This window comes from Alexandromys fortis, unplaced genomic scaffold (genome assembly GCF_014885135.2).
Source record: "Alexandromys fortis isolate MF-2015 unplaced genomic scaffold, M_Fortis_MF-2015_v1.1 scaffold_243, whole genome shotgun sequence".
NCBI classification, from domain to species: domain Eukaryota; kingdom Metazoa; phylum Chordata; class Mammalia; order Rodentia; family Cricetidae; genus Alexandromys; species Alexandromys fortis.
Genome location: NW_026068121.1, coordinates 277,727 through 302,390, shown reverse-complemented (window position 1 = coordinate 302,390; position 24,664 = coordinate 277,727). Strand labels below are relative to the sequence as shown.

Below are 24,664 nucleotides of genomic sequence, written 5' to 3'. Positions count from 1 at the left end.
ATGGCCTCTAAGATTGGTCCCAAGCCGGCACGCCTGACACCAATCTACAAGGAAAGCCTGTTTCACAGCTAAGAAATGCAAGGTACCCTGTCTTTAAGAACCAGCACAGTAGGCGGGCAGTGGTGGCCCACACCTTTAATCCCAGCACTCGGGAGGCAGAGGCAGGTGGATCTCTGTGAGTTCGAGGCCAGCCTGTTCTACAAGAGCTAGTTCCAGGACAGGCCCCAAAGCTACAGAGAAACCCTGTCTCGAAAAACCAAAAATGAACCAGCACAGTAGTGTGGCTAGTGTTTTATCTTTATTATGAAGTGAGGTGGTGAGGGGACCCTGACCCCCCATTCCAGAGTTAAGGCTCCAAGCAGCAGGTAGGTGGAGATGCCGGCTGAAGTGCCCCAGCTGCCAGGTGGCCCCGGCCTAGGTGAGGCTGGTGTTGGAACTGCTGGTGGCACTACCCCGCTTCTGTAGGCAGCGCACAGCGCTGGGAACCTGCAGGCCTGTGGTCACCTGGAAGCTTCCACACCACACCTGGGGAGAGTGAGAAACAGGGAGGCTCAGCCAGGAGACAGCACTCAGAGACAGGCCCAGCATCCTCCACCTGGGCCCCCCTCCTACCTACCCCTTCACATCCCCTTCCCCTCAGCCCACCCCCTCCCCCCGCAGCCAGTGGCTCACAGTGAAAGCTGGAAGCAGGGGCTGTGTGAACTTGGCTTTGAAGGTGTGCAGGAGCTGTTTGGTGCGGGCATTGTAGAAAGACAGGAGGCCTGGGGTGAGGGGGCAGGGGGACAGGTGTCAGGACAGGGGTGAGGCCCGGGGAGGAGCTGGGGTGTTAGGGCAGAGGAAGGGAAAGTGGTGGCACCTTGGTGGAAGTCGCAGTGTACGCCCAGGCAATCGGGCACAGGGCTGTCCAGCACTTTGATCTTGTTGGCGTGCTTGGCCGTGAAGCTGGCCTGCAGCCAGTTGTTGGCATGCAGACACCAGGACGCGGCTGTCTTGCCCAGCTGCTCAAAGCGGCCCAGGCTGCGGTAGGCTACACCCAGGCCAAAGGCCTTGCTGTCCGGTTCAAAGCGCACCTCCCAGTAGTGCTCCCCACTGTCAATCAGCGTGTCCCCTGAGGCACAGGGAGGGGGTAGGATGGAGCCAAGGCTGCGCACCTTCTATGCCCACATCCCCCAGGCGATCTGTGCTCCTGCTCACATTCTGCCGCCAGCTCCCCAGGTCCCTTCACCTCCCATCCTTACCCAGCACCGTGTAAGACTCAGCTGTGAAGCGGTCCCGTCCCCCACGACCTGAAGACATCCTCTTGGGAGATGGAGTCCCTCTGTGGACAGCAGGGAAGCTCAGCTCAGGTTTCACCTTTCCCTGGTCTGTGCCAGCCCTTGTAAATGTGCCCGCCATTCTTCCCAGCTGGAAGATGCCTTACCAACTGAGCTAACTGGGCAGATGCTGCAAAAAACCCTCCTATTCCTCTACCAGAACCCTTGCTATCATTCACTCTTCTACAAGGAAGCTGTCATACCCCCAGGCTCCTCCCTCCACCCCAGTCCTGATAAAACTGGCCAGGGTGAGGTGAGACTCAGGGACCAGGGGACATGGCCTACCTGGCTGGGGAATTGACAGGGGACGCTGTCCGGCCCTTGCCCTCTTTCTCTCGAGCCTTGATATCTTGGACCTTCCCGCCCATGGCGTCCCACTCGACGGAGAGGTCCTCTACTCGCAGGTTCTGGTGAGATGTGGACCCGTCCAGGCGGAACATGAATGCTGGGGCCAGGGAGACGAGTGGGGGGGTCACAGAGATGGGAAACCCAGATAGACACAGAGACAAGACAGACAGCTTAGGGAGACTGACAGGAGGGGCAGTACAGGGAAACACAGGACAGGAAGGTTGGGGGAGCTGACCAAGAGCCCGAGGAACCAGATGAAAGGGCTGTAGTCTAACTGTCTCTGGGGTCGAGAGCTGTTTTCAAGCTGATCTCTCTGCCTGTGCTTCCACTTGAGGGTAGACCCCAGAGAAAGAACATGGCTAGAGGAGCTTCTGAAGACGATATACAGGAGTCACTGTGGGAGACTACAGATTCAGTTTTATGACTATGTTCTGTCCCCGACTCTACAGAGGACAGGAGGGAGGGACAGAGAGTCAGGAAGACTACCTCATTCATCCACACTTGCAGTCCCAGCTCCTAGGAGGCCGAGGCTGGGGGACTGTGACTTCCAGCCCAGCCCGGGCTATTCGTGAGACCCTGATTCCCACGCGGTACCTTGAGACTCTAACCCCAGCTCTCTACCTGCTTTCCCTGCCCTCCATGGGCACTGCCCAGCTGTACTGCACTGATATACATGCAGAAAAATTCACAAAATAGCCACTTAAAAGATTTTAACTGGCTGGGTGGTGCTGGTGCGTCTAATCCCAACACTGGGGAGGCAGAGGCCGGCCTGGTCTACAGAGCAAGTTCTAGGACAGGCTCCAAAGCTACAGAGAAGCCCTGTCTTAAAACAAAAACAAAAATTAACTGAAGGCAGGTGGGCCCTAAGGTGAGCTGCCACAAGGCTCCCTGGGTCCTAATTCCTAGAGTCCATGTTAAAAACAAGGCATATGGGCTGGAGAGATGGCTCAGGGTTAAGAGCATTGCCTGCTCTTCCAAAGGTCCTGAGTTTAATTCCCAGCAACCACATGGTGGCTCACAACCATCTGTAATAAGGTCTGATACCTTCTTCTGGCCTGCAGGCATACACACAGATAGACTATTGTATACATAACAAATAAATAAATAAATATATATATATATAAAAAAAAAAAACAAGGCATACACGTTGGTGACATCTGTAACCCAGCACAGGGCAGGCAGAGACAGGGGATCCTTAGGGCTCGGGCCAGCCAGGTAGACATGCCTGAGAAATGATCCTGATGATGGTTTGTACAAGCACAAACCCCTACGTGTGCACACACACATAAATACATGTAAAATAAACTGAAGCCACAGATCACCCTTATAAATAGAAATAAAGAAGTCCAGAAGAGTCCAGGATATTTGAGCAAAGACAGGAGACAGCCACTGCATACTAAGGGTAAGCTCCCTGGCAGCCAGAGCAACAAGGGTCACATCACCCCACTCCAAGACCCAGGGTTCCCAGGATAACAGGATGGGCGGGAGATACCGAGTCAGGAAGGGGTGGAAGTCAGTCACCTGGCGTCTCTAAGGTCACCGGTTCAGAGAATTCACCAGCCACCGCCTTGTTACAAGCCTTCACACGGAAGTTCATGTATTTCATGTCAAACTTGAGACCTGGGAGGGAAGAGAGGATGTAAGATTGCAAGGCCCTACCCCCAGTCTGCCAGTCTATCTGTGTCTCGTCTATTTAATTTTATGCATATGGGTGTTTTGCCCACCTGTATGTCTGTGCACCACCTGTGTGCAGTGCCTATGGAGGCAAGAAAGGGGCATCTGGTCCCCTGGAGCTGGAGTTACAGGCGGTCATGAGCCATCGTGTGGGTACTGGGAACCAAATCCGGATCCTCTGCAAGAGCAGCCGGTGTTCTAACCACTGAAATACCTCTCAGGCTCCTTGGTTACCAGTGCTGATATGGGCCTGCCTGTTCCACCCTCATTTCCTGTCCATGGCCTCTCTGCTTGTCCATCCGGGTAATGCCTTCTTCCACTCAGGGTACCAAGCCCCATGCTCAGCCTGGTCTTATGTGTCTATCAGCCTCCTATTGGTTCCCCGGTTGCTACGGCAAACTAGCCACCACCTATTCTAGCACCACAGCCCTGTGCACCAGAACCTTCCATTGCTCACTGAGAGCTCAGGTCTGGAACACAAGCCCCATCTGATTTGTTTGGTTTTGAAACAGGGTATCACTGTACAGCTCTGGCTGGCCTCAAACTCAGAGATCCTCCTACCTCAGCCTCCCTAGTGCTGGGATTAAAGACGTTCATAACCACCTCCCCATTTCTGTTTTTTTTTCTTTTTTATTCTGTTTTTTAAACTTACTTATTTATTATGTATATAGTATTCTGTCTGCATGACAGAAGAGGGAACCTGATCGAATTACAGATGGTTGTGAGCCACCATACGGTTGCTGGGAATTATAAACTCAGGTCCTCTGGAAGAGCAGCCAGTGCTCCTAACCTCTGAGCCATCTCTCCAACCCCGTTTCCTTTTTATATGGCAGGTCTCATGTAGTCCAGGCTGACCTTGAACTCCCGATCCTCCTGCCTTCACCTCCCCAGTGCTGAGAAGAGGGGTGTGCACCAACTGGGGGTAGAACCCATGGCTTCCTCCCTGCTGAATGAGCACTGGGGCACCCGAGCCAGGCCTCCCCTTCACTTCTTTGGTTTAGAGTTGAATTGTAGCTATTCCACAAGCTGCCGCCAGTGGGGAGACAGGAGCCCTCACTGTGCCTGTGTGTCTGTGATTATCCCCAGATAAAAGGCACAATGAAGCTAGTAAGAGGAAGAGAGGCCTGGGATATGAATACCGGGACCTATGAGAAAAAGGGTAGGTTTGTTTTGATTTCTGTAGAGAGGAAATTCGATTTCTGTACCAGGTTCTGGGGCTCTGGCGCTGGCTGGCATGGCCATCCCCCTGCAATTAGCATGTTCATTATTAACCATGAATGCTAATTACAGATAACTAGCAGGCTGGTGATTATAGACCAAGAACTGAGAGTTAGGGAGGAAAATCAGGGGTTCCCAGCTCTTTGTGAGCTCATTAGAGCCCTGACGACTGATTCTGCCTCCTGAGCCGCCTCCTCCCCACCACGCGGATGCCTACATGGTCTGACTTCTAATTACCCAGAAACTCCCTGAATATCTGAGGGGTCCCCCTGAATGTCAGGACCAGGGGTTCACTGCTCGCTAGTGAGCGAAGGGCTGAGAAAACGTTTGCTGGGTAAAGTGGTAAGAATGTGAGGACCGAATCCAGTCACCCAGGAAAGGGCCAGGCATCACGCATGCAGACTGCAACCCTGAGGAGGAGACAGGATTCCCGGGTCTTGACAGTCAGACAGCCTAGCTAATTGTGAGCTCTGGGTGGGGAGACACTGAGGGCGATGGCCAACACTGACCTCTGACCTCCACATTGGCACACACAGCTAGAATGAAGGACCGGCAGCTGGACAGTAGAGCTATGGAGAAGATAAGGGGAACATTCCTCCCGTGCCTCAGTTTCCTCTGTTTTCAAACGGCTTTGAGAAACCAGTGCTTCATACAGGACAAACCTATCCACCATGCCTTCTGTTCTGCTGACAGCCCTGATGGGCTAGCTCCACCAGCCGATCTCAGACTCCAAGAGTTGCAGAAAGCTGGGAGTAGCAATACCCCTTGGGTTGCCGGGGCAATGGAGCCAGGAAGGGGGTGGGCAGTTGGGAGATGGACAGCTAAGCTGAGCTGGGACAGCTCCTCAAATGCAAGTGCTCCCTTTCTTGCCTCGGTGTGGTCCCTCTACCTACAGGTGAGAGTGCTCCTTCACCTGTCAGGGACCACTTCCTCACCGGCCTATCCATGCTCACTCACTGAGGGGTGCTCCCCCACCTGTCAAGGTGTGCTCAGTGTGCCGTAGGCCCTCGACAACCATCCAGGGGTGATCCTCCTTGAGGCGGGGTGGACCCTCGAAATTGGTCTTGCGGTACTCCAGCACGTAGTGGTCAATCTTGCTGTCCTCGTCGGGCATGCGCCACACCAGTGTCACGCAGTTATCGGCCACCAGGGACTCCGCCAGGTCAATGATGGGGGCACTTGGCACTGCGGGGCCCAGGAAGAAGGTCAGTGTCTGAGTCCCTAGAGGAACTGGGGCCTCCTGGGGTCAGGGTAGAGCTCTCTCTGTTCCTTCCAGGTTATTATCATTTGATGCTTTTCCAGAATTTCCTACCAACTGGGGGTGTGGCTTTTTTTGGGACTCCACCCCACAGTAGCCCACCATAAACTTCCCGGTCCCTAAGAGGTGAGGTCTCCTGGGATCTCCAGGGCAGGGCTTTCCCAGGCCACCAGGAGCCAAACTACAGACACAGGTATCTACAGACCCAATGTACGCATGGGCGGGACTTGACTAGGCCCCAACCTCTGCGTGTGTCTTCCTGTTTCCACACCAGTCCCATATATGAGTGTGGGGGGGGTGGGGGGAGGTTGGGGGTTGTGTGACTTCCATGCTGTGTGTGTATGGCCCATTCTCTGTCCCTCCCGGAGTCTTGGACCCCCAGACAGGTCCCCATCTCACCCGGCAGGAACTTAAGGGTCTGCAGCATTTGCCGTTCCTGTGCAAAGTCCACCATGAGGTGACTCATATTGTCGCTGACCTTGGCTTTGAGCGACAGTCGGAAGGCAGGGGCCATGGTCACACTGCAGGGAGGGAGGTAGGAGCGATCCAATGGCAGCTTTGTAGCAGAGGGGCCAGGCTGGGACGTCTGGGGACCCCGGTTCTGTTTTCCTGTGCAGTGCTCAGGGCCTGGCCTCCCCCAGTGGGTGTCCCCATACAGGCAGGACTCTGGGACAGGGACCTGACTCAGCATCTTACCCATCTTTGATTTGCTTGGCGGCCTAGAAAAGGACAAAGCAGAAGTCAAGGTCTGTGCCACTCTATAGCAGGGAGACTGAGGCATGGCAGCTAAGATCTCTGCTAGAGGGGGCTGGAGAGATGGCTCAGTGGTTAAGAGCATTGCCTGCTCTTCCAAAGGTCCTGAGTTCAATTCCCAGCAACCACATGGTGGCTCACAACCATCTGTAATGAGGTCTGGTGCCCTCTTCTGGCCTGCAGATATACACACAGACAGAATATTGTATACATAATAAATAAATAAATGTTTAAAAAAAAAAAAGATCTCTGCTAGAAGGCAGAAGCCGAACTGCTTCCTTCCAGGCTGTGTGTCAAAGGGGCAGTGAGCCTAAGTCCCCTCTCTGTGCCCAGCCTACACAGCAGGCACGCTTACTTATTTCTAGTTTTTTTTTTTTTTTTGGTTTTTCGAGACAGGGTTTCTCTGTGGTTTTGGAGCCTGTCCTGGAACTAGCTCTTGTAGACCAGGTCTCGAACTCACAGAGGTCCGCCTGCCTCTGCCTCCTGAGTGCTGGGATTAAAGGCGTGCGCCACCACCGCCAGGCTTTATTTCTAGTTTTAAAATGACATTTATTCCATGTGTGCACACGTGTATGGAGGTCAAAGGACCACCTTCAGGAGTTGGTTCTCTCCTTCCACCATGTGGGGTCGGGGATTGAACTCAGGCTGTCAGGCTTGGCTGCAAGCTCCTTTACCCCCAGAGCCACCTCGCCGGCTTGAGTCAGCACATTTAAGAAACCAAAATATAGACTGCCCGGCTTAAGAGAAATCTGAGAAAAAGATAACAGATGTTCCACAAAGCAAAAGCTCATGCTGAGAAAGACTGACACACTCGCCTTTGGCCTCTGGGTGGAATGAAATCACACTGTTTACTCTCTGAGTCAAATTGTTTTGCTCTAGCCGGGCGATGGTGGCGCACGCCTTTAATCCCAGCACTTGGGAGACAGAGGCAGGCGGATCTCTGTGAGTTCGAGACCAGCCTGGTCTACAGAGCTAGTTCCAGGACAGGCTCCAAAGCCACAGAGAAACCCTGTCTCGAAAAACAAAAACAAAAAAAAATTGTTTTGCTCTTTGTGACAGGGTTTCATTGAGCCCAGGCTGGCCTGGAACTCACTGCACAGCTGAGGCTGACTTGGACCGTCCTCCCAATCACTAGGGTGACAGGTACGCACCACCACACTTGGCCTATATGGTGTGGGGGGATGGGACCCAGGGCCTGGTGCATGCTGGGTAAGCATTCTACCCACAATGCCACAGCTGCTCCCTGAGAAGTCTCAGAGACACATTTTCGTTGTGTGCCTCATGGCACTAAGTAAATAAAGTGACCTGTAAGCCAGCAAGAGGCTCGGCGAGTAAAGACGCTTGCTGACAGACCTGATTTGCGTGTGAGGAGGGTGGGATTGCTGTGGCTCCATACACTCCTCCCACACACAAATAAATACGTGTGATAAAAACAAACAAAACTAACTGGACAGTGGTGGCACACCCCTTTTATCCCAGCACTCAGCAGGAAGAGGCTGGTGGATCTCTGTGAGTTCAAGGCCAGCCTGGTCTACAGAGTGAGTTCCAGGACAGCCAGGCCTACACAGAGAAACCCTGTCTCAAAAAAACCAAACCAAAACAAACCAAAACCAAACAAAACTGTACACAGAGCATTTGATCCAGGGACCCGATGGGTCTTCTCATGGACACCCACCTGAGGGAAATCCTCGCTGTCTGCGGCCTGCAAGGTCTGGTTGGCTGTCTCCAGGAGCTCCTCTGAACTCTCCAGGGCCCGAGTGCAGGCGGCTAGCTGGTTCTGTGGGTAGCGAGCAATGGGGACAGATTCCTCAACCACCACAAACCCACCCAGAGCTCTGCTTCCTGCAGGACATGCAGCCTAACAAGGCTCCAGGTGGGAAGAGGAGACTGAAGCCTTGAGTGTTGGCCAAGCCAGACGGGGCTGGATTCAAACCTGAGTCCCCCAGGCCCCTTGGTAATTACAGGTGGGAAGGTGGGATCCTGAGAAGTGAGGGTGAAGTTGGGTTTGATATGAGAGACGCCAGCCTGGAGCTGCAGAGTCCAGGGGAGTCATGGGAGGTGTCTGAGTGGGAGTGTTACCATGGTTCTGGGGTGACCAGTGGAAAGAAGTGGGCAATCACAGGAGGTGGTAGTGCTGGAAGGGTCAGGAGGGAATCAGGGGCCCTGGAGGGAGGGAGGGAGTGGGTACACGCTCACACCTGCAGCTCGTAGGTGCGGCTGGCCCTGTCCTGCTTGATCTTCATCAACATGGATTCCTTCAGCTCTTCCAGCACTGATGTGAGGGACTGGAACTCAGCTTCCAGGTCCTCCTGCACCTTGGCTGAGTTTGCCTGCATGGGAAGAGGCCACCATTAGCCGGGTGCAGTGATACATGCCTTTAATCCCAGCACTCAGAAGGCAGAGGCAGGTGGATCTCTGAGAGTTCGAGGCCAACCTGGTCTACAGAGTGAGTTCCAGGACAGCCGGAGCTACACAGAGCAACTCTGTCTCAAGGGGAAAAAGCGAGGGCCATGTAGATGGGAGACTGAACTGAAGCGTGGGAGATGCCTCCCGGCCTCTCCCTGCACCCCTCCACCCGAGCCTGCAGAACTGATTGCTCCGCTCACCTCTACATTCAGCAGCATCTGCTTCAGGGAGTAGATGAAGGTCTGCGTCTCCTCATTCTTCACGGCCAGGGTGGTGATGATTTTTCTCAGTGCTTCCTGAGGAACAGAGGAACATGGCAGTGGGCTGGCTGAGCACGGCCCTCCAGGAGTGCAGGCCTGGGGTGAGGCTGTAGCATTCCCATCTCAGAGAAGGACACTCAGGGATGGACCCTTGTTACGTGGTCTGAGCACTGAGCTGATGCGGGCTTGGTTTGACGGTGTGTGCACTTGTGTGTGTGCATGCACACATGTGTGGACACCAGGTGTCAATGCCAGTTATCTTCCTCTCTTGTTCTCCACCTATTATCTGAGGGATGGTCTCTCACTGAGCCTGGGCTAGACTAGCTGCCATCAAATCCCCAGGGATCCTCTGTGTCCCCGTCCCCAGGGATGGGGTTACAGTGCATGCAGCTGCACTAACTTCTTACGTGGACACTGGGGACTTGAACTCAGGTCCGTATGCTTGCACAGCACTTTACTTACTGATCCACTTCCCAGGGTCTCACTGTGTAGCCCAGGCTAACCTGGAACTCACATCAACCTCTTGCCTCTGCCTCCCGAGGCTGGGATAACAGGCGTGTACCACCAACACCCCAGACCAATATCTGCATCTTGAAAGTTGAAGGTGAGCTGCAATGAGAGGGTAGCCTGGGCAAAATAAGTCCCAGAGTCCAACTGGGCTAGCCTGGGGTAAAGGACTATATGGAGAAACAAATTTCTCCTGGGTGAGGTGCGATAGGCATGGGTCAGGATAGCGTGAGAAGTGGATGGAGTTCACCTGAGCAGCCCGAAGGTCTCACTTGTGAAGGGTGGGGCTTGGAGAGGGGGTCCCCAGAGCATGTGGAGGACGAGGGCTCCTGCTCCCGGCTCCCACCCAGGGTGGGGGGCTGGGCACTGCAGGCTGGGGGCAGTGACCTGTGGAGTGGGGACCCAGCTAAGCCCAGGCTAGGATGATGAGAAGCCGAATTGGGGGGTGGGGTAGTTGGGGGTTGCATGTTAACCCGAGCCGCTGTGCGGGCGGCCCGTGAGGGGGAGGGGCGCTGCGGCATCACCTGGTCCCTTCCCCGTGCCCGCTCCGCGCATCCCTCCCGGTCCTACCCTCTGGTCCTCCATAGCTGCAGCCCTGAGTCGCCCCGACCCCGCCTCAGGGTCCCCCTCAGCTGGTTCTCCAAACACTCTAGCCTCCGTGGCCGCAGCCAGCAACCAATTAGCCCTCCGCGCCCTCGCCGCCTCCGCCGCCGCGCCCCTGGTCAGCGCTCCATCACTGAATGCATTACGCATGCTCCCGCGACGGGAGCTGCTGGGAAATGTAGTTCGGAGCTGGGACTCGCTCTCCTACAGAGTCTGGGTGTCAGAGCGTGTGATACCAGGAGGGATGAGAGAGCGACCAGGCAGAAGTCAGGTTATCTGGCTTTGACCTCAGGCCCTCGGGACCACCCCTTATTCACTCCCACACCGTCCGCATTTGCTACTCAAATTGGTACCCAAACTGCTCTGAGAACTGTCATTGCTTGCTTGCACAACCAACCAGCGTTCAGCATTATGGTCACACAGTGAACAAGCTCCTATACTTTCCACAAAGCCCCAGATTTTAACTAACCCCCTCCCCCCACCCGAAACCTCTCTACCAGCCCTTGACTTCGGGGCTAGACATGTTTGTTATGTTCACCTCGCCCCGCTGTCAACTGGGGCTTTGGACACCCTAGGGTCTTTTAAACACAACCTTTCTGCGCAGGGCAGCGCCCTCCTTGCGGTTCAGAACAACTCCAGGAAGCACCCAGTGAGATAGTAGGTCATCCAGTGGTTTGGTCTGAGACTCTGAACTCTACCGCACTGACCACTGACCCCAGAGGGGCCCTGAGGCTGGGGACTGATGGCTAAGACCTTTGGTCCCCGACTTTGCCTAGGCCTTGGAGGGGTACCAGGAACTGTAAGAGACAGAACTGGCCTCAACAGGCTGAGCCAGCTTCGTTTGCCCACACAGGGGTCCCAACCTACCACGGGGTTAGTTGACAGTAGATGGATGGGCTTGGGTCCACCAGGAAGTCACCAATGTCCTGTGGTTGGACTGAGAACAGGGGTCTGGTTTTTGCTAGTAGAGCAGGTCTCTCTCTCTCTCTCTCTCTCTCTCTCTCTCTCTCTCTCTCTCTCTTTCTTTCTCTCTGTAGCCCAGATCTGGGCCTCAAATTCACAGAGATTCCCCCTGCCTCTGCCTCCGGGGATTAAAGGTGTGCATCACCACACCTGCCACCCAATGCCTGTGATAAACCAAAGTCACTTGCCCAGCCGTGGTGGCGCATGCCTTTAATCCCAGCACTCGGGAGGCAGAGGCAGGCGGATCTCTGTGAGTTCGACACCAGCCTGGTCTACAGAGCGAGTTCCAGGACAGGCTCCAAAACCACAGAGAAACCCTGTCTTGAAAAAAAAACAAAACACAAAACAAAGTTATCACAGAAATCCTCAAACAGGGCCTGTGCCTGAGCCTGTGTGAGGCCTGGGCCTCATGCTCAGCCCTGCAACAAGGGAAGGACTTAGGGACCCAGGAGCCGAGGCAGAGGGATCTTACTGTATTGACTGATTTTTGAGAAGTGTCACATTGCCCAGTCTGGTCTCGTGCTCCTTGTGTAGCCAAGGTTGCCCTTGAACTCTTGATTCTCCTGCCTCCACCTCTCCCTCTCTGGTTTGTCCAGGCCTTGCGCATGGGCGAGTGCATGGCTCACTGAGCCCGGGGGCCCTCCTCATCCAGCCCTTCTTCCTCACTGTCCCTCTCTGCTATGCTCCTCTGTCCTCTGTAATGTCTTCCAGAGAGATCTGCACTCTCAGGAACGCAGTCTCTCCACCCACAGAAGGATGTGTATTCCCTTTCTGATGGAGAATGCTTTGGGGGAAACTGGACCCCCTTTCCCCTTCAGCCTGAAGCACAGGATGTCTGCCTGCCCTCTTTGTTTCCCCACCCCCAATGTCACCGCAGCAGGGGTGGGTGGACTCTGTGGCAGGAAGAGTGTGTGTGGGGGCTGGGTGACCAGGGCGAGCCTGGGGCCTGATGGTTCAGGGATGGAGTCTCCGGGCTGGGCATTCATCCTGCTGCAGTTCTGCTGTGAGTACTTGGGGGTCCCCACCTGTGCACTCCCTCTTTCTGTCCAGCCCACTTCAGTTGCCTGGTCCCCCATCAGAACCACCCTGAACTGGATGCTTGGGCCCTTACGGTCTCTTCAGAGGAACCCAAACCACGACCCAATCACCAACCTGCAAGGCCTGGAACCCTGGCCCCCATACTCTTTTGTTCCTTTGAGACAGGATCTTGCCATGGGGGGGGGGTGTCAGGTTCCCACTATGTAGCCCAGGCTGGCCTGGAACTCAGAGACATGCCTGCTTATGCCTCTGGAGAGTTGGGATTAAAGGTGTGCATTACCATGTTCCACAGGGATTAAAAAAAAAAGTATAAATCTGGTGTGTGTGTGTGTGTGTGTGTGTGTGTGTGTGTGTGTGTGTGTGCAGGGGTCCCCAGAGGCCAGAGGTGTGGGATCTCCTGAAGCCACCTCCAGCACCCTCTCCTTCCCTTTACCATGTGGCTATGGGGTATAGAACTTACATCCTAGGGTTTGTCAGCAAGTGCCTTTACCTGATGAGTCAGCACATCGGCCCCTATGTTGGTTATGTGTGTATATGTGTGTGTTCATGTCTATGTGCATGTCTGTATGTATATGTATGTATGCATGTCCATGTGTATGTATGTATAACTGTGAGAGTATGTATGTGAATTTGTGAGTGTATGTATCTGTGACTGTGCATATGTGTGTGTGAGTGACTGTGTGTCTGTATCTGAGTGTGTATGTATGTGTCTGTGCTTGTGTGTGTATACATGTCTATGTGTGTATATATATTTGTGAGTATGTATGTGTGTCTCTGTGTATGTGTATGTATGTGTGCACAGAGGCCCAGTGTTCTCCCCCAGACTCTTCCTCTATCTCCATTGATTTTTCTGAAATTCGGTCTCTCTCTTTCTCTCTCTCTTTTTTTTTTTGTGTTTTTGTTTTTGTTTTTTCAAGACAGGGTTTCTCTGTGGTTTTGGTTCCTGTCCTGGAACTAGCTCTTGTAGATCAGGCTTACCTTGACTCACAGAGATCTGCCTGCCTCTGCCTCCCGAGTGCTGGGATTAAAGGCGTGTGCCACCACCGCTTGGCTGAGATTCGGGCTCTTGTGGCTTGCTTGTGGGAGTAGCTGACAGAGAACTCATGGGTCCTCCAGGCTCTGCCTCCCCAGTGCAGGGTGACACCACCATGCTCCGTCTTCTCCAGGGGTTCTAGGGACTCGAACTCAGGCCCTCACGGGGCTTGCTAGATTTGGTTAAGACTCATATCCTTTCCAGGCCTGCAGGAAGCTGTCAGCCTGAGCGTGGAGCAGTGGCCCCATTCGGTGAGGGTGACACAAGGCGATGAGGTGTGGCTGTCCTGTGGCGTGAATCAGAGTCAGGCCTGGGAGAGGCTGCGTGTGGAGTGGATCCGGGACAAGGTCGTTCTCTGCCACTTGCTCATCTCGAATGGCAACCTCAGCACTGTGGACTGTGGGGCTCGGGGGCAGCTGTCCTGGCAGTCACTTACAAACTTTAGCCTGCGACTGGACCACCTGAGCCTCAACGACAGCGGGGACTACGTGTGCCGGGCCACCCTGGAGATCCCCAAGTTGCAAAAGGCCGAGAGCAATGGGATCAAGGTCCTGGTAGAGGCAGGTATAACCGGGGATGAAGAGGCATGTGAGTGGGGAAGGCTCTAGAATCCACGGACTCCTGAATCTCGGGTCCTGTCTGAGTGTAAAATGGCTCACAGCACACTTGCAACACTAGCACGTGGAAAACTGAGGCAGGAGAATAACAGAATCAAAGCTAGTTTGGATTCCATAGCAGCTTATTGAGGCAGGAGGGTTCAAGGCCAGCCTGGACTATGTGAGATCCCGTCTCAAAAAGCTGTGTGAGAGGCTGGGGAGGCAGCTCAGTGGTTAGAGCACCGGCTGCTCTTGCTGAGGATTAGGGTTCTGTTCCTAGCACACATGGTGGCTCACAACCACTGTCGCTCCAGCTCCAGAGGACTCTACGGCCCCCCTTCTGGCCACTGTTGGTACTGCATGCACACGTAAAAATAGGCATTTAAAAAAGGTGGCATATATATTAGAAGAGCCAGGTGTAAAGGCACTCTCCTGTCTTCCCAATTCAGGAGGGCGAGCTTCAGTGGGATGTGGTGACGCCTGTCTGTTATCCTCCTGCCCACGGGAAACTGAGGCAGAAAGACGGCCAAGAGCTCAGCACCAGCCTGGCCTTCACTGTCTCACACAGAACAAAGGAAACCCCAGTAGCCTTGGGCTGGTACCCACTCAGTGGCTCCTGCCAGTCTGTGTTGTTCTAGATCCCGTTTGCCGGGATGGAGTGCCTGGTGTGTTTTCCTCAGCTAGAAGGGACATGTCGCCATTGCAGGGGCTCATCACCACCAGCCTGAGGAGTGGCCAATTAACACGCTGCAGGGGTGGGGAGCAGCTGCACCCAGCTGGCTTCTCTACCACCAACAGCCCCCCGGGACCCCTGCTCACGTCAACACCTGCACGAGGAGAGTTTGGAGTTTGGGGATGATGCACCTTCCCTAAGTCATAATCTCCACTTCTGATTGCGGTTCTATAGTTATGTAGACCTGGCCTCCCGCCCTGTATGTTCATACACCGGCTACATGGCTTGGGGCTTGAGTTCCGTCTCTGTCACCGGTCCTGCCATGTACTGTCCTGGGCTCTCCTGTCTTGGCAGGGTGAATTGAGAGTGTTGGTGTATAGCTTGCTTTGTCCTAAGATTTGGGATTTGGATGAGAGGTAGAGTGAGGAGTTGGGGACAAGTCATTTGGAGGAGGCAGAATCTCAGGAATAATTCGGAGGGGACCCCTAGTTCTCAGTTACATCGTTATGCTTACGCGCTTGTTCTCAGACGAGGATCCTGAGGTTCTGCCTAAATCGCAGAGCAGAACCGGCAGCTTCAATATTCTGAAGCAGGTGTCTGGGCGCCACAGTGGTCATCCTCCTGAGACAGGTACCTCTTCCCTGCAGGTGACCTCCAACTGAAGGAGACCTCTTCAGGTGAGCCCATCCCCTCCCCCCCCGCCCCACCCTGCGTGCCCCTCCCCCACAGACAATCCTCTCTGTCTCCCCACCCAGGGCTCCTGTTGATGCTTCTGGTGGCTGGGGGTGTGGTGGCAGCCTTGGTGGTACTGGGTGCTGTGTTGTGGGGTCTCAGCAGGTGTCGCCGTGTGGACTCAGGTGAGAGCACCTGCCCAGGTGAGTCTCACCTCACGGGAGCTGAAGGCATCTCGGTACATGGTGCTACCGCTGCCACGTGGCAGATGTCGGAACTGCAGCACCCTGCCAAGAGAGCTGGGGGTGGCGATGGGGGTGGAGAGGAGGCTACATAGGAGGGAAGGTTGGTCCCTTGCCCGTGCCAAGACAGCTATGGCCACTCTTAATTTACTGTCGCTTTTTGATTTATGTTCTCGGCCCCCAGGAAATTCTTTCTACAGCAACGTCCTCTACCGGCCCCGGGAGATCCCACACAGGCCTCGGGCCCGGCCTAAGAAGAAGGATGCAGGCAGTGAACAGAGAGCCCAGGTTATATATTCCACCGCCTTTCCCAAACCTGCTCCGCGCCAGCAACTTCCGGTCTCCAAACCCAGCCCCAGGCCTGGCTACCCCATCTCAGTCCACTGTGCATCTTCTGCAAGCCGTAGGAAGTAGGGAAAGGCCACATGCCGAGAGGAATCCTCGAAGTCAAAGAGGCATTGGAGACCCTTGAGAACACAAGATGGACCTGGACAAGAGCTATTTGAGGGTGTCACTGTTTTTATAAAGGGAGGGAGCGTCCAACAGCTAGAGGCTGAGATCAATGATGTAACCCAGGAGCTGCCAATAAAGGATTCTTTAAGTAGTGTGCACGGAACACAGGGCCTCAACCATGCTAAACAAGTGCTTTATTCGTGAACCACAGCCCCATCCTCACTGGGAGATCCTAGGCGGGGCTCCAACCTGACCACGCCCCCACTCCCTCTCTGGGGGAGTCTAGGCGGGGCTCCACTATGACCACGCCCCCTGCCCCTCTCCGGGGGAGTCTAGCCAGGTCTCTACTGATTCTCACCCCTAGTTCTGATTTTCCTCTTTACTTTGAGATAAATTCCCTTTGCCTCAACCTCACGAGGGACAAGCCTGCACCGCCAAGCTCAGTTTTAACAAGACTTGTCAAAGACGCAATGCTAAAGCCTGTGACTCTGTTGGTTGGGGTGCTACCAATAATGAGGAGTCATTTGTGGGTTCCAGGATCCCCGGAGATGGCCTGGCATCACACCTTGGCCAGGAAGCGTCTACTCCACTTCTGATTTTTCCTTGTTTTCAAGACAGGGTTTCTCTGTGTAACAGCTCTGGCTGTCCTGGAACCAGCTCTGTAAACCTGACTGGTCTCGAACTCTCAGAGATCCGCTTGCCTCTGTCTCCCGAGAGAGAGCCTGGTGAACCTGATGGACTGCCTTGTATTTTTATAATGTGCCTAGAGCAATGGCTCACAGGTTAAGAGTACACAATACCCTTCTTGAGAACGATTCCCAGCAGTCACTTCCGGTGGCTCAAAACTCCAGGCACCTGCACACACGTGCACACACCCAAACACACATTTCTATTATAATTACGTATTTCCCCACCTTCCCTTGCTTTTATGTCCAGTGAGCAGGGAGTCCACACTCAGCCCTGAGTGGCCCCTTCCTCCTCAATGGGCCACCAGAGAGCTTCTTGTGGACCGAAAAAAGGAAGAGTTGAGGGTCAGGGCTGCTAACATGTACCACGGTCCTGCCCTGTCCAGCTGCCACCTTGAAGTGACCTGGCTGCGGCTGCCTCCCCTCCCCCACTCCTGTGGCTTTCCCAGGGAACAGATGTTTGCTCTGCCTGGGAGGTCAGAGGCCCCAGCTGCGGGCTGGGATGAGGTGAAGCTGTCCCCGTCTCTGGGGACATCTAGCTTCTAAACCCAGCTGGGCCCCTGTGACAAAGGCTTTGCTGTTCACTGCTCAGTACCCACAGGCACCTGGGCTTGCCATGGCTTTGGGAACGCTCCAAGGTCTAAGCGGTCGCCTGGCCTCTCTCCGCAGCTCCGAAAGAATAGCAAGGAATGGCAAGGTTTTAAAATTCGTTTTTATTACATTTATTTGTTAATTTATGGTGTGTGCCTTGTGTGTAAATCAGGACAACTTGCGGGTGTCCGCTTTCTACTGCCACCGTGTGGGCCGTGTGTGCTCCTGGGACTGAACCAGTCAGGCTGGCAGCAAGCGCCTCTCTCTCTCTCTCCCCCCTTTTTTTCTTTTCTTTTCTTTTCTTTTCTTTTCTTTTCTTTTCTTTTCTTTTCTTTTCTCTTCTCTTCTCTTCTCTTCTCTTCTCTTCTCTCCTTTTCTTTTTTCTTTTTCTTTTTCTTTTCTTTCTTTTTTTTTTTTTTTACAGGCAAAGCCCGCTCACAGAGAGGGGGTCCTGGAACCTCCCGGAGGGCAGTAGATTTGGCTTGGGGGGAGTCTGTGTCATGGGTGCCCCGTCCCCTCACTGGCCTGGAGCCAGTGTGCAGGGTCCCTCAGGGGCTCTGGCTGCCGGTGACAGGGTAGAGCAGCGCCAGATGCTCTGCGCCCTGCACAGGCAGCGGGCGGGCACTGTAATGCAGGACCAGCTCGGGCACGCTGGGGAAGGGCCCGCTGTGCTGGCCCAGCACTACCTGGTTCTCCCGGGTCCGCGCGAACTTCAGGTGCATGGAACCCTGACTGCTCCTGTGGGACAAGGTAGAACATCATTTCTCCAGACCCACTCAACTGTCGATCTCTCCACGGCCGCCTCCCACGGGTGCATTACTCTGGGCCTCCAGGGACACCTCTGGCAGCCCCACCCAGTGCCTCTCTGCCGGACTGACAGTCACGAGCGACTTCCTGACCTCCATGGCTCCGTAGGGTAGCTTTCCCTTTGAAGTCCCGTTTTGGACCAATTAGAGAGACCAGAGGGTAAAGATGCTTGCAGCTCACGCTTGATGACTTGAGTTTAATTCCCCAAGACCCACAAAGTGCAAGGAAAGAGCTGAACCTCAAAAGTTGTCCTCTGACCGCTACACCCACGCATGTACAAAAGTAAAAGAAACGTTGCAGCACTTGGGAGGCAGAGGCTGGCAGATCGCTACAAATTCAGGACTAACTTGGTCTACTTGGTGAGTTCTGGGCCAGGCAAGACTACATAGTGAGACCTCTCCTTACAATAAATAAATAAGTTAAATAAAGTATTATTTAATCCCAGTACTTGGGAGGCAGAGGCAGGCAGATCTCTGTGAGCTGTTCCAGGCCAGCCCAGGCTCTGCAGTAAGACCCCTTCCCACCCTGCTCACCCCGGCCCTGATGGCTCCCAGCTCAGCCCGAGTACCACTTTTGTATACACCCTCCCTCAGCCGCTCATCTTCCACAGTTCCATTTTGGAACCTGAGTTCATCCGTACCAGGGCCCCAACTCATAGTGGGGACCCTGGAATACAGGCAGGCATTTTTTAAATGTACACAGTGTTCGGCCTGCATGTACGCCTGCACACCAGAAGGGAGCTCCAGTTTTCACTACAGATGGGTGCTGGGAATTGAACTCAGGACCTCTGGAAGAGCAGCAAATGCTCTTGACCTCTGAGCCATCTGTCCAGTCCCTGATAGGGGTTCTAATAATGTTTAGTCAATGAAGAGACTGACTCTACTCGTATGCACCCTTTTAAAAATATTTTTTCACATTTATTATTTATTTATATGTATACTGGGAGCACACATGTGAAGCATGTGGAGGTCAGAGGACACCCTGTGGAGGTCAGTTCGTTATTTCCACCATATTGGTCCTCAGAACTCAAGTTCTTTTTTTTTAATTCTTTTTAATATTTATTTATTTGTTATGTATACAATATTCTGTCTGTGTGTAGAAGAGGGCACCAGACCCCATTACAGATGGTTGTGAGCCACCATGTGGTTCCTGGGACCTTTGGAAGAGCAGGCAATGCTCTTAACCTCTGAGCCATCTCTCCAGCCCAGAACTCAAGTTCTTTCTTTCTTTCCTTCTTTCTTTTTTCTTTTTCTTTTTGTTTTTCAAGACAGGATTTCTCTGTGTAACAGCTCTGGTTGTCCTGGAACTTGCTTTGTAAACCAGGCTGGCTTCGAACTCATAGAGATCCACCTGCCTCTGCCTCCCCAGTGCTGGGATTAAAGGTGTGTGCCACCACCACCACCAGCCAAATTCGTTGTTTAGGCTTGGTGGCAAGTACCTTTATCCACTGAGCCATCTCGCCATCCCAGTAATTTATTTTGGGTTTTTGAGATGGGTTTCTCTACATAACTTTGGAGCCCGTTCTGGAAACATACTCTGTAGACCAGGCTGGTTGGACTCACAGAAATCCGCCTGCCTCTGCCTCCCAAGTGTTGGGATTAGGGGCATGAGTCACCATGATCGGCTATATTTTACTTTTAATGTGCATGCGTGTGCACCCATAGTGGCCAGAAGACGGCATCATATTCCCTGGAGCTGGAATTATAGGCAGTTGTGGGCCACTAGATGTAGGGGCTGAACCCAGGTCCTCCCAAAGAACAGCGAGTGCCCTTAACCACTGAACTGCCTCTCCAGTCCCTCCCTTGCTTTTATTAAGGCAACCTCATGTAGCCCAGGATATCCTCAAATTGGATGAGTAGCCGGGGCTGAACTTGAACTCGTGGTCCCCCTGCCCTCTCCAGTGCTGGTACCACAGGCCGTGCTACACTGGGCTCACACTTTAGGGATCTTAAGGAACCAGAGTTTCAAACTCAAGTGCTCTCTAGAACATCCTGAGAATTTGCTTCACACTCAAGGCTGCCTTTCAAGTTTTGGACAGGGCCATTCAAACGAACCTTCAAACCTGGTTCCCGTTCCAAGCTCGCTCCGAGTGGGACCCATTTAGCCACTGACCCGGGAGCCCCACCCAGTCGCCCGAATGCCCGCCCACTATCCAGAAATCCCCACCCACTGGCCGCCCTGAGGCTGGGTCTCACCTGAGGGACAGGATGCAGTCCTGAGCCCTGGTCTCACTGAGCCGCACTAGGTAGCTGCCTTCCTTGCAGAGGGACAAAAGGTTCTCGGCCTCTGCACGACTCAGGGGGCCATGAAACCACCTGGGCGTGGGGACAGATATCTCCAGCTGACTTCACACACCTAGAGACCGAGGAAAGGACCCCAGGGCACAGCCAGACAATTCCCTTGGACATGGTGAGTGGGGCCAACCTGGGCTACATGAGACCCTTGCCAAGAAAATGAATGAATGACAGAGTGAATGAAAGAGACCCCAACTCTCTTGCAGTTCCTGGGTCCCCGGGGTCACCCCTCCTTCAGCATTAGCACTCACGGCTGCTTCTCCAGGGCCAAAGCCGCATCCACTCGCTCCGCAGGCTGCGGTCTTCGGCCGTCCTTGGTCGAGCCTGGGGTCCGCTCCCAGTCAGGACCATCAAACTGTACTGGGAGAGGAAGGTGAGAGGTTGTTAAGTCCCGCCCACCTAGAGGGCAGGACAGGAGCCAGTCAAAGCAGTTTGGGGCTCGCTATCAGAACCCAGGAGGTGGCGGTGGAGTCGAAGGTTAAGACAGGATTGACACAAGAACTGATTGGTTGTTGGAAATAAGGGGGGCGTGGCCACCCGGAAATTACACACTATGGAAGGAGCGGGGCATTGCCTTGACTGACGAATGAGAGCAGAGGGTGTGGTCAACAGGGATGGGTTGGAAGTTTGTAGTCAGCAGGCAGCTTGTGGGTAAGCAGGACTACCCACATGGTGGAAGGCAAGCGCTGCTTCAAGTCACGGTCTTTACGTTGATCCTGTAACCTTTTCACTCTATTTAACTAGGACCTTTCTGGCTCCAAGTCTACCACGTGACAGCTCCTAAAAACCTCACGCTATCTTTCTCCAGCTCCCACACAACTGAGTGTGACTTAGCGTTTCATCTACACCGTCCTGTTGGGTTGGTTCTACAATGACCACAAATCCAGTGTGATGTCACAGCCACGTCTCTTCCCAAGACTACACAGGCTCGGGGTGGGGATAAAAAGGCATTTTCTCTGGGGGAAACTGAGGCAGTGGAGAGAGGAGGGCTTTGAAGGGCCTGGCCTTGCGCACACCTGCGAAGGCCCGGGAGATATGATCTTTCTTCCACTCCCAAGGCTGGTCGTATTCATCCGCTGGCCTCTCATCCTCCAGGGGCAGCCGACTCTGGCCAGAAGTCGCTCCGTCTTCCGGCTCTGCATCTTGCTCCTCATATGGAGTATCGTAAAGCTGGACAGCTCTGCTTGGCCGTTCTGGGTGGAGGAGACACTGGTCACCCTCCCATACCATGCAGGACCATGCCCTTGTACCCGGCCCTGTGCACTCACCACTCGAGCCGGTCTGGGAATCATCCAGAGCTGGCAGCTGAGGCTGGGCGTCAAAAGGATCCTTGTACTCAGCGTCTGCTTCGGGCTGTTGGGAGAGGCTCGGGCTCGCTCTGACGTCCTGTCGTGTTAGACTGTGCTCCTGCCTGCCCCTGCTGGGCCTTTTCACATTTCCCAGAGCTAGGCTGGGCAGGGAGTCCCCAGGATCCTCCTGTGCCTGGCTCCCCAGTGCAGAGGCCACCACATTCAGCTCTTCAAGTGGGTTCTGAGAATTCAAACCCAGTTCCCAGAACCCTCTGGTGTTGTTCTAATACCCTAAACCCTTAGTAAAGAGAGAAGCCTGTTTCATAGGCAAAGAAACAACAGCAGAGGTCAGTGACCTGGGGAGGGTCACACAGCTGGGGAGAACGAGGCAGAGATTAATCCAGTTTGTCCTGTCTCACTGAGTCCCTTCCTCCTCTCAGGTTCCCCTCTTCCAGAGGCTTTGGGGGCAGAAGGATGGCAAGTTTTAGGCCAGCTTGGGCTGCACCTGTCTCAAAACCAAACCAAACCAATGGAGCAGTGGTTCTCAACCTTCCTAATGCTGTGTGACCTTGTAACACAGTTCCTCAAGTTGTGGTTATCCCCCCCAAATAGAATTCTTTTAATTGCTTCTTCATAACTGTAATTTTGCTACTGTTACGAATCGCGGTAACTATCTGTGTTTTTTTTTAATTTAATTTTATTATTTCTTAAGGTTATTTATTTATTTATTATGTATTCAGTGTTCTGCCTGCATGTATGCCTGCAGGCCATTACAGATGGTTGTGAGTCACCATGTGGTTGCTGGGAATTGAACTCAGGGACCTTTGGAAGAGCAGGCAAAGCTCTTAACCACTGAGCCATCTCTCCAGCCCCCTATCTGTGTTTTCTGATGGTCTTAGGTGACCCCTGTGAAAGGGTCGTTGAACCCAAATGGAGTCACCACCAGCGGGCTGAGAAACACTGCCCCAGAACTAAGCAGGGCTGGGGCTCTGTGGGCAGAGAGATCTTGCCCAGCATGCACCAGATCCAGTTTCGATTGTGACACACACACTTAGGAAGTACAGGCGGGAGTCTCAGGTATTCAAGATCATTGCCAGCTAAGTAGTGAGTTTGAGGCTAGTCTGAGCTACCTTGCACGGAGCCTCACACAAAACAAAAACAGCGCCCACCCTTGGTTTTTCCGAATGGAGAAAGGCTCGAGGGGGACTCTGGCTAACCCAGACACTCTTAGACTCCCCGGGGGCGGGGGAGCATGAGGTTGGGACCCTGGGATGATGGGGACAGAGCACCAGTGCCCGTCCGCCACGCACCTCCTCCCCAGGGCTGCCCACGAGGGCCTTGGCTCTGGCCATGTCTACAGCCTCCACTTTGATCAGCCGGTGCCTGGGAGAGTCGTACTTGGAGTCCACCGGCCCTGCGGGCTCCGACTCGGGGCGACCATCGGCGTCCTCGTAGGGATCCTCGAAGTCCAGGTCCTTCTGCTCCCGGTAAGCCCGAAGGATATCGCTCTCTGTGTAGTCGGGAGTGGGCGGCTGCGGCGGAGGCTTCCGGCCGCCAAAGCTCAGATAGTCCCGGAGCCACTTGGCCATGGGTGTCCCCGGAATTGGCTGGTGTCAGACCGGGGCTTCCATGCGAGCTCCTCAGCTCGTCCTGGGGAGCGGGGGTGGGGGGAGGAAAGAGGGGAGACACAAAAGGGGCAGGAAGAAGGGAGAGGAGAGAGAAGGGGAAAGAGAAGGGGGAGGTGGTCAGGAGTCCTAGGCTGGGCTCGGAGCGGAGGGGGCAGCAGGTGGTGACCCCAAGGTTGCAGGAGTCGTGCACTTCGGGTTACAGGCAACACAGTATGGTGTCAGCGTTGTTGTCCCCCAGAGCTCCACGCACAAAGTTGCCAGAGGCTGGACCACCCAGAGGGTCGTACTCCCTGTGGACTGTTGTCCGATCCCAAGGGTTCAGTCGGTCTGATTCCTTAAATCCACATCCATTCCCTTAACCTCCTTATACCTTACCCGCCTCCATCCCTTACCCTTTATTCCTTAATCCCCATTTTTACCCTCCATATCCCTTACTCCCCCATCTCTTAACCTCCAGATCCCTTAAAAACCCCCCCCTACCCCTTAACCTCCGGATCCCTTATCCCCCCCCCCCCATCTCATAACCTCCCTTTTCCTTAACCCTCGGATCCCTTACCCCCTCCCCGTACATCTTAACTGCCGGATCCCTCACCCCCACATCTCTTAACCTCCAGATCCCTTACCGCCTCTATCTCTTAACCTCCCCAATCCCTTTACTCCCGGGTCCTCCCCCCCCTCCCCCCACCCGCTGCAACCTTTTAACCTCCCAATTCCTTAACCGCCTACGGCCGCAGCCACTGCACAAAGGGACATAAACCCCTGGGTCCCGGCCCGGGCTCTCGGGGGGCCGAGGGAGGGGCGAGGACACCCGCGTCCCACCGGGTCCCGCCCCCGCCCCGCGACAGACCTACAGACCTCAGACCTTCAGCCGCTCCGGGGCGGACACGGCCCCAGAGGACGAGGACACCGGCGCGGGGACCGAGTCGCCCTTGGGACCGGGACCGGGAGGGGATTGGGCGAGAGACCTGAGCATCGCGCAGGGTCGCGGCTGGCTGTGGCGCGGGGCGGGAGGCGCCGTCCGTCACCGCCGCGTCCGTCGCTTTGTGGCGGGCGAGGGGGAGGGGCAGGAGGCGGCCGCAGCTGCGGGTCCGCGAGGGGAGGGACGGGAGCGGGTTGGGACCCCAAGGGTTGGAGAGGGAGCTGGGAAGTGGGACCCTAAGGAGGGGAATTGCAGGGCAGGAGTCAGCCAGAGTCAACCCAGCCATGGCCACCAGTCTATGTTCCTTAGGCTCCCCAAATGGTAAACGGTGCAGAAAGCATTGACAGAAGAGTTACTGCTGAGGGGCTCATGTTGCCCAAGCTGTCCTCCAACTCATTTGCAACAAAGGATGACCTGGTCCTCCTTCCTCAGTCTCCCAA

General features: G+C 54.5%; 3 protein-coding genes across 5 annotated transcripts; 1 reads left to right on the top strand and 2 right to left on the bottom strand.

Annotated features, from left to right (window-relative positions):
* Positions 1–300: 300 nt before the first annotated feature.
* Positions 301–10,438, bottom strand: Fsd1 (fibronectin type III and SPRY domain containing 1). 2 transcript variants are annotated; one of them, XM_050125270.1, is made up of 13 exons: positions 10,308–10,438; positions 9,171–9,266; positions 8,763–8,894; positions 8,240–8,341; positions 6,508–6,530; positions 6,211–6,332; positions 5,529–5,738; positions 3,183–3,281; positions 1,599–1,758; positions 1,239–1,318; positions 857–1,108; positions 673–761; positions 301–525 (listed from the first exon to the last, which is right to left on the bottom strand). In XM_050125270.1, exons 1-13 carry the CDS (start codon positions 10,320–10,322, stop codon positions 415–417), a joined length of 1,491 nt encoding a protein of 496 aa, XP_049981227.1. In that variant the 5' UTR covers positions 10,323–10,438; the 3' UTR covers positions 301–414. The 2 variants fall into 2 exon arrangements, with proteins under 2 accessions (XP_049981227.1, XP_049981228.1); XM_050125271.1 differs by lacking the exon at positions 673–761 and having other exon boundaries at positions 309–525.
* Positions 10,439–12,231: 1,793 nt separating this feature from the next.
* On the top strand, positions 12,232–16,158 carry Tmigd2 (transmembrane and immunoglobulin domain containing 2). The gene is made up of 5 exons (XM_050125297.1): positions 12,232–12,306; positions 13,579–13,938; positions 15,291–15,320; positions 15,399–15,500; positions 15,742–16,158. Exons 1-5 carry the CDS (start codon positions 12,264–12,266, stop codon positions 15,969–15,971), a joined length of 765 nt encoding a protein of 254 aa, XP_049981254.1. The 5' UTR covers positions 12,232–12,263; the 3' UTR covers positions 15,972–16,158.
* Positions 16,159–17,494: 1,336 nt separating this feature from the next.
* On the bottom strand, positions 17,495–23,381 carry Shd (Src homology 2 domain containing transforming protein D). Of its 2 annotated transcripts, XM_050125280.1 has the most exons (6): positions 22,988–23,381; positions 21,657–21,741; positions 21,405–21,581; positions 20,640–20,748; positions 20,290–20,409; positions 17,495–18,025 (listed from the first exon to the last, which is right to left on the bottom strand). In XM_050125280.1, the coding sequence occupies exons 1-6, from the start codon at positions 23,264–23,266 to the stop codon at positions 17,836–17,838; spliced, it is 960 nt and encodes a 319-aa protein (XP_049981237.1). In that variant the 5' UTR covers positions 23,267–23,381; the 3' UTR covers positions 17,495–17,835. The 2 variants fall into 2 exon arrangements, with proteins under 2 accessions (XP_049981237.1, XP_049981238.1); XM_050125281.1 differs by lacking the exon at positions 20,290–20,409.
* Between the last annotated feature and the right edge of the window lie 1,283 nt (positions 23,382–24,664).

What these genes read in the sequence shown, in the direction of transcription:
- Fsd1 (XM_050125270.1), bottom strand. An exon ending in TGAGTCTTACACGGTGCTGG is followed by an intron (nt 1,109 to 1,238) that starts GTAAGGATGGGA and finishes CCTGTGCCTCAG; the next exon opens with GGGACACGCTGATTGACAGT. An exon ending in CCCTGCTTCCAGCTTTCACT is followed by an intron (nt 526 to 672) that starts GTGAGCCACTGG and finishes CACTCTCCCCAG; the next exon opens with GTGTGGTGTGGAAGCTTCCA.
- Tmigd2 (XM_050125297.1), top strand. Translation starts at nt 12,264, where the DNA reads ATGGAGTCTCCGGGCTGGGCATTCATCCTGCTGCAGTTCTGCT. An exon ending in ACTGAAGGAGACCTCTTCAG is followed by an intron (nt 15,321 to 15,398) that starts GTGAGCCCATCC and finishes CTCCCCACCCAG; the next exon opens with GGCTCCTGTTGATGCTTCTG. An exon ending in GTGTCGCCGTGTGGACTCAG is followed by an intron (nt 15,501 to 15,741) that starts GTGAGAGCACCT and finishes CTCGGCCCCCAG; the next exon opens with GAAATTCTTTCTACAGCAAC.
- Shd (XM_050125280.1), bottom strand. Translation starts at nt 23,266, where the DNA reads ATGGCCAAGTGGCTCCGGGACTATCTGAGCTTTGGCGGCCGGAAGCCT. An exon ending in TATCTCCCGGGCCTTCGCAG is followed by an intron (nt 20,749 to 21,404) that starts GTGTGCGCAAGG and finishes TTCCTCTCCCAG; the next exon opens with TACAGTTTGATGGTCCTGAC. An exon ending in GACTGCATCCTGTCCCTCAG is followed by an intron (nt 18,026 to 20,289) that starts GTGAGACCCAGC and finishes CTTGTCCCACAG; the next exon opens with GAGCAGTCAGGGTTCCATGC.